The sequence below is a fragment of the Vicia villosa genome, unplaced genomic scaffold (assembly GCF_029867415.1).
Source record: "Vicia villosa cultivar HV-30 ecotype Madison, WI unplaced genomic scaffold, Vvil1.0 ctg.000940F_1_1, whole genome shotgun sequence".
Lineage (NCBI taxonomy): Eukaryota > Viridiplantae > Streptophyta > Magnoliopsida > Fabales > Fabaceae > Vicia > Vicia villosa.
Window position 1 is genome coordinate 392,868 of NW_026705422.1, and position 8,349 is coordinate 401,216.

Consider the following 8,349-nt stretch of genomic DNA (forward strand, 5'->3'; position numbering starts at 1 on the left):
TTGCTCATCATCTAGACCACATGTTTTTCCTTCCTAAAGAGGAATAGATGCACCCACATTCAGTCTTTGCTTGGACAAAGAACCCACTTTCATATCAGAAACATATTCTCATCCCAAAAACATTGTGATTAGAACAAAATGTTGTCTATGTGCTATATTTAGTCAAAAACACAAAGGAATGTTCTCTGTATTATAATGATCAGCCAAAAATGTCTTCAGTAACAAATGATTCCTCCTCAGAATCAATACATGAAGATTCTGAAGGTATCTGAAGTGATTCATAGTTTAATTGTCTAGAAGCTTCATACAAAGCTATGCCAACACTTACCGATAGATTCAAACACCTGACATATGTTTCAACCATCGGGATCTTAAGAGTCCCGCCACCAAATGGTTCGGTTTTGCAGTCTAACAACGCTTCTGGCGGAAGACCAGTAGTTTCGGCACCGAATAATAGATAATCGCCTTTTCTGTAGGAAAAATCCTGCAACATACAAAGGAACCAATAATTAACGTTTTTCGATACCAAATAGATTCAAAATAAAGGGACTACGATATTAAACTTAACGAAGAGAAACTCACCGAATGAATTTTTGTTCCTCTCTTTGTAAATGCTAGCAACCGCTTTTCACCCTCCTGTACCAAAATAAAAGTGACAATGTAGAGTTAAAAGAAAACTAAGACGAAGATTCCAGCAATTTAACTTTTAAGATGGTAATCACCTGTTGCAAGAAATAATCACGGAAACCTTCCCAAGAATCGTGAATTTTGACAACCACGTATCTGCAATTTTGTGTTAATACGGAAAACAGATACAATATGTAATGCAATTGCGTCTTTCTTTGTTTTATTATAGATAAAACAATATCATATCAGTTGAAACTTTCGTCGTACTGAACTTGAAAAGTAACACATTTCAACTAGTAAAAACAAGATTGAGTGGAAGCGTAGGAGCCAATAAGGATCAATCAGAGCTAAACTTGAAATAATCTGCGATAGACAATTACGTATTCCATGTGCTATAGCACTATCTGTATGATGGAAAAGATTTTCAAGAGTAGTATAAGTAATGCAAATGAGATCAATGTTTCAACTTTAAAGTGTATATCGATGGATACGGCCAGTAGTCCAATCCAGCTCGCTTTAGTTTGGTATCATCCACCTTATATCCCAATGGCTGAAAAGATAGAGGAATGCAAAGGCTATAATTAGTATTTTGCAGTGTTGTTAAATAGTGTAGCGGAATTTGGAAAAAATTATAGTGTTCTGTGATATTCTATTCAATGCAAAATATTGACATATAGTCGTAGTGGCACTATAGATTTTGTTGCATAGTAGAATTTGAACAAACCGCCATTTTCTACTAACCACAATTGACAACACTAAATTTTTCCGTAAACATGAAAATAGAAGACAGTCTTGAATATCGAATGTGAATGATTGTTGAGTTAGAATGCGAAACTCACCCCAACTAAGTGTAGTCCGACAGCTGATGCAGCACATGTTCTAGCAATGCAGCCGGTGTTTCCTGGAATCTAACAAGAACAAACATAAATATCAGAAAACCCTTCTGAAATTGAGAGATATCGTAGCTATAAATAAGTTTACCAGAGTTAAGTATCATGATTTTTTCGTTGAAGAGTCTAGTATTAGAATGAATAAAAGTCATAAATTTTTCTTTGGTAACATTCATGAAGTGCATCATTTAAATTTAGACTATTTAAGTCTCTATGCTCTTCTTTTCATCCCTCTAAACCAAAATAATTGTAACAAATACAACTTTCTGGAAATAGTTAATTCCCAATCCTTAAATAATAATCAAAATCTTCTTTCGAAGATTGATTTTACATTCACATATGGTGTAGATGTAGCAATGTATGTTTGTTTCAATTTTGGATGGGATAAAACACTTCACACTCAACTCACATTTAACTGAAAATAACTGTTTATGCGAAGATACACTCAGTCTGTTTGGATTGACTTATTTGAACTTATCTATTGACATAAGTTTTGTGACACTGTCTAGGAGAGATTATCATAAGTTCTCCAAGATAGTGTGTAAAAACAACATATAGCATATAAAAAACCAATTTAAATATGTTTTATATTTTGTTATAAAAATAGTTCATACAAGCTTATCCATAAGCGCTTATTTTTTTAATAAGCAATTCTGTTATAAGCTGCAAATAAGTTGTTTATCGAAACAGATCCTAAGTTGTTGAATGTAAAATGACCTAAGATTTGATACATTCATATAAAAGTGGCTTGAACAATAAATTCAAAGCTAAAAATCAATTATAGAATAAGTTTGCCTCCTTCAAAAAAAACTAAGTAAACACAAGATGTGTAAGTGTGCTGTCAGACATGTCTTCAATTATATGAAAACACGAACACATCTATGAGAAGGCATGCCGCATGTCAGTGTATGATACTTATATGACACCTCTATAAAAAGACTTGTCGTAGTGTATAATACTTATATGACACTCATATTACACTCTTACAACCCATTGTAAAAAGTTAAACAAGTGTAGGAAAAACCAGACAAGTGTCGTGTTCCGGTATCGGTGCTTGATAGCTTCAATTAATTAAGAGAAATGTAAATCTGAAATTGAAGTATAGAAAATTGTTAGGTTACCTGAGGGGAAACAAGAACAACTTGAAGAATCTTGAGATGTGAAGCTTCACTAACCCCTTCTCCAACACCTCTAGGCAAAGTACCTTCCCTGCTTATCTCAGCAGCAGCAGGAACAGCAGAACCATCTGCAATAATATTGAAACAAAAACAACAACATTAGAATAATTGAAACAACAAAACAAAAGCAAATCAAAATTAGCCATAGAGAGAACGAGAAGGATTGATTACTGGTGAGAGAGGAGTATGAAAGGGGAAAGAGGCGAGGAGAAGAAGAAGAAAGTGAGGGTTTGAAGTGAAGTAAATTGAAAGTTTGACGAAAAAGAGAGAGTTTGGAACGGAAATGAAAAGGGTTTGATGCTGATAAGTTGAGGGATTTCAGAGTGTCCATTCTGCTTTCTCTCTATCCGATGCAGAGACAGTGTTACATTTACTTAGGTTCTGTCTAAACTAGCATGCCATTCGCCCTTTGCTTGTCTACCTTATTTTTTGTTTGGATATGTCAACAGGTTGCACTTACTCCCTATTTCAGTTTTTAAGTAATTTTACACGGGTTACATATTATGTCAATCGGTTAGGTTTTTTTAGTCAATTTACAAGGGATGTATTGGTCGGCATAAAAGTGGAATTGATTACATGTACGTGAATTAACTTTTGTTCACTTAACACATCACCTTAATTTATGTGTTTCAAGTCTTACATATGTATGTTTTTATTCAATCTCTTAATATTTCAATTGTGCCTCCTTTGTTCAGCAAATCAGGCATTTGGTCTTTACTTCTATAATATCTCAATTTCAACCTTCCTTCACTAACAAGTTTTCTCAAGTAGTGAAACTTTATCTCAATATGTTTGTTCCTCTCATGTGCAATTGAGTTCTTAGCAAGGTTTATAGCGAAAACTTTATCAACCATGATCATTACAACGTCGTCCTCTTTGTTGGTCAACTCCTTCAAATAGATTCATCAACCACGCGGCTTGGCACACACACAACAAAACTGCAATGTACTCGGACTCACAAGAAGAGGGTGCTACTGCTGGTTCCTTCTTCGAATACCATAAAATTTGTGTTTCACTGAACAAAAAGATGCATCCAGTTGTAGACTTTCTATCATTTTTATCTTGCATTAATTGGAATCGGTAAAATCGAGAAAATTGCATTTATTACTCGTGTCTATTGCGGGAAAAAGAATTCCGCATCCAATAGATCCTTTGACGTATCTTAGAATCCTCTTGATTGCTGCCAAGTGAGACACCTTCGGTGTCTCCATGAATCTACTCACAATACCGACACTAAATGACAAATTTGGTCGTGTATTGCACTGGTAACATAAGGATCTTGTTAGCCTCTTATATTAAGTTCGATTAACATCTTGTCCATTCTCATTCTTCGAAAACTGCGGCCTCGATTCAGTCGGAGTAATGACCTCATTACAATGCTTCATTTCGAACTTCTTCAAAATATCAAGCGCATACCTTATTCGGTGCCTGAGCAATCCCTTTTTGGACTTGTAGAAATCAATACTCAAGAAGTATGTCATGAGTCCAAGGTTGGTCATCTCAAACTCCTTTAAGGTTTACCCTTGTGTCATACCCCAAAATTTGCCCATACTATTTCTCCTATTCAAATTCAAAGTCAAGACACCTCATATGGTTTATGATATTTCAGACTATCTCCATACAAAAATCGGGCAAGTTATGATTGGCACAAGTTGACTGATCTTGAGGGAATTCATGAGGACCAAATTGAGCAAACTTAGAAATTTGAGCTATTGGGCCTAAAAGTTTCATAACCTCATATGGGCCCTCTAAGTTGATTCATACTTTATCATGATTTTATTTTCTATTTATTAATTTATTTTGATTTTTTATTTCATAAAATTCAAAGATAAATTAAATAAAATATGAATTAAATTAATTAAGTATATGGGATTAGACTCAAGCTACATTTGAAGTCCAAAATATGCTGCAACCGTGAAAAGTTTTTATATAGTGAATCTTGGCCAAGATTAACAAGTTTTGATGTGATTTACAAATCAAATATCTCCCTCATAATCATAAAGATTGATCTCAAAAATTCTGACCTAATTGACTCTTAATATAAAGACCTAACAGCATCAAATGAAAGAGGATTCGGTGGAGAAGGGTTTGCAGGCAGCTCCAAGAACCAGAAAACCGAGTACAAAATCCAAAGAAAAACTCAAATTCGAGGTCAAGATTTCATATCAATTCAAGGCGTTTTGGAGTTTCAAGCGTGTTCCTGGACATCCTCTGAAGCGTTCCACATCGTTACCCAGACGGAGAGCACACGAAACCGCGAGTACAAGGTCATGTTTTGTCTTCGTTAAATTCGATTTTGTATGCGTATATTTACGGTTCCTTAACGCGTTTTGATGGCCTGATATGATTTAGATGATCAATTATGACGTCTTTGTATGGTTTGATTTGAGTTTGGGATGCAAAATTACAGATCCACCATTGTTAGGTCATCCAAGCTCCGAATTGGGGGTGCCGTAGTTTGGGAGAATTGGCCAAAATTAATGAATTCATTAGATTCATGAGAGGATTTGCGATTGAAATGTACTGTTAAATCTAATTTTGTGGTTGTATTGGTTGAGTTTTGAATTGCACAGGTTATGGCTACTCATGAGAACCGTTGCCAAAAGAACTTCTCTGTTCCTGAAAAATCCACGAAGGAAGAAGAAGGAGTCTGTGGAGGGCGCGTGCTGCGTTTTTTTTATTTCATTTGAATCTTTTTGTTTTTTTATATATTCAATGCGCTGCGTTTATTCTTCAACACGTGAAACTGGCAGGAATGGCAAAGAACAAACATTGGTAACATTGAAGAAATGGGTTCGAACCCTCACGCCGCCGCCCTCCAAATTTTTAGCAAATACTTGTTACAAGTTGCTTCTTGATCCGGTACTCATGCCCTCGCGTCCCTACTATGCACCTTCAGGGATAGCCCTTGGATCTCCACCGAGATCACATCTGAAGACCCAGAGTGCAGGCGCATCATAGATTTCATGAGCCAGCCACACTAAATTCAAAACGCTAAGTCCTTTCTATTTTTTTTTATTACTTATTTTGATTTTATATATATATGTTTTTGCTTTGTTTTATTTTTATTTTTAAACTAAAAAATATTTTTCTCTTCAAACTAATTGCTTTTATTAAAATGATAAATTTTTCTCTTAATTGATAAACTTTATTTATTTAATTAATTGAATTTAGTTAATAATTTTAATTTAGTAATTTAATAAAATATCTTACTATAGTAATTTTAATTTATTGATTTAGTCTTTTCTTTTTATTTAGATTTTAATTAGGTTAAATAATTAGAAGTAATTTAGAATAATTAAACTAGGGTTAGTAAAATAATTTAATCAAGATTAGTCGATTTTAAAATTAATTAGGTTAAGAAACCGATAATTAATTTTAGGGTTTGTTTAGTCTCGATTAATTTAATTTAAAACCCTAATAGTCTTAGGCTTTTTAGGGTAGATGTCATCCATTAACTTAGATGTTGTCCATTAACTTAGTGTCTTTCCTCATGAAACCTCATTCCCTAAAGATCAGGGTTTACCCTCCCTTCAAAACTTTTTGCCTTGCTTATTCTATTAACCTGGTTTGTCTTAATCAATTGGGTTTGTCGATCTTTAATGCACTAACACTTCTCTTCTTCATGCCTACTTTTCAGGGTTATCTCAAGATCTTCCGCTTACAAACCATATCAGATCAAATCAAAAAAATTGATCGAGGGTTCAAGGAAGATCAAGGCGAATTTTTGTTAATTATTATTCCCTCTTATTTTCTGCCTTTTAAATTTCCCCCATCCCCGCAGGTGTTTATTGTAATAGCGTAGGAATTTATTTTCTGCCTTTAATTTCCGTAATATTAACTGCGTGGTTAGTAATCTTAGGGAGTGCAAGCCTTTAACAAAATTAGGATAACTAATTACAAGATTAAATATCTGAATTAACTACGTGATTGTTGCACCCACACACCTTTAGGGTAATCCCTCTTGTTGCCTTGTTGCCTTAATATTGCTGCCTTTAAAATAGTCAAGTCCCTCGATTCCGAGGATACCTAAAGCAAATGTTGCCCTCAGTTCATTCATCATAACTTTTGTCCCTTGATGTTGCCTCGGTAAATGTTGATTTGTCCTCATTGCTAAGGTATCCTCGCCTGTTGCCTAAAGGTTAAAATGACTATTCTATCCTTCCCTTAGACTACCTGCCCTCTTTATGGTAGGGACAGTCTTGTGGTGAACGATTATTCTCGATGACCCTTCGATGACCCGCGCATCCAATTGAAAGACTTCCTACCCTCTCATGGTATGGATAGACCCTTTCGCCCGAAAGACTTAAAGAACAAAAAAGACAATCTTAGGGTAGGTAGTTCTTAATTGCTTACTCACATTCAATTCAACTTTCAAATTACTTTTCACACCTCTCTTTCCAAAACTATTCAAAACAAGGCTACGCTTATTTACAAGCTAAAGTCCTTAACGAAATCTTTTTACTATTCACACACGACACTTTTCAAACAATTCAAACAAACAAGTGAGCTAAGCAATTAAGAGCCCATGGAAAACCATGGATGCAAAGGGTGCCTTACACCTTCCCTTTGCATAAATTACCCCCCGAACTCAATCTCTTTTCAAAGGTCTTTCCTGTTCTTTTTGCCTTTCCAATTGGATAAAATAAAAGTCGGTGGCGACTCTTACTTACCGTACATTTTCGATTATAAAAAGTCAGTTCACCGTATTACAGAACTGGCGACTCTGCTGGGGATGCTTTCGAATAAAAGAGGGGTTACCTTAGAGCTAGGATCACTTTAAATTTGTTTGACTTGTTTGCTTTATCTTTAAAGGCTGTTTTGGGTATTCTACTGTGTGAAAGATCCTACACCCGGATCTAGTGTACCTTAGGTATGTGGCATGAGACCAGGGAAGTTGTACGACATGTATCGTTATGGTTGAATTGGTGGCCACCATTAGTGCGACGCTTTGGTTTGTCCTGATGGCCCTTGAATATGATCGAGGAGACATTTGGCTACCGCGTGGTGTCATAAGCACTAATTCGCCCTTAGAACCCTAGTTGAACTTGACTTTGGCCTATAGGAAGTAGCGAGATAGCTGGCTTTGGATTCCTGACTGAAGCCGGTTGATACTCGATGCTACACTCATTGAGATTGGACTCTAGGGATGCTTTTGGCTGGCCGATCGAGTGCCATGTTGAGACAATGCCCGCGAGAAAGATCAGGGATATGAGCACCATAGAACCCGGTTACTATTCTAGGACAGGTTGAACCAACTTAACTTCAGTGGGGAGGGTACTTACCTACGAACTTCACGCAAGCCTTTAAACCTAAGGACACTTGTGTGACTTGTTTGTGTTTGCTACTAACCTTCGTTTCCTTGCAGGTTTTGTTAAAAAGACTTGTTTACCCTTATTATCTCACGTTGTGCCTAATGAACTGCATTCGCATAACATCATGACATCATGACATCATGACATATCATATTAACTGACCCTTTCAAGGATCTTAGGGATTTAGAGCGCACAATTTCAGGTGCTCTTATCAAGGACTGAATTCCTAATCAAGGGGCAAGAGGATTTACTTTCCTCTGGCCACGTACCTTCCACTTCAGAGACTCAGTACCTATCAAGGGGCAAGAGAATTTATTTTCCTCTGGCCACGTACCTTCC

At 35.9% G+C, this 8,349-nt stretch overlaps 1 protein-coding gene across 1 annotated transcript; it reads right to left on the reverse strand.

Annotated features, from left to right (window-relative positions):
• Positions 1-157: 157 nt before the first annotated feature.
• On the reverse strand, positions 158-3,144 carry LOC131632422 (uncharacterized). The gene is made up of 7 exons (XM_058903165.1): positions 2,867-3,144; positions 2,639-2,763; positions 1,467-1,535; positions 1,119-1,177; positions 723-783; positions 583-636; positions 158-484 (listed from the first exon to the last, which is right to left on the reverse strand). Exons 1-7 carry the CDS (start codon positions 3,024-3,026, stop codon positions 200-202), a joined length of 813 nt encoding a protein of 270 aa, XP_058759148.1. The 5' UTR covers positions 3,027-3,144; the 3' UTR covers positions 158-199.
• Between the last annotated feature and the right edge of the window lie 5,205 nt (positions 3,145-8,349).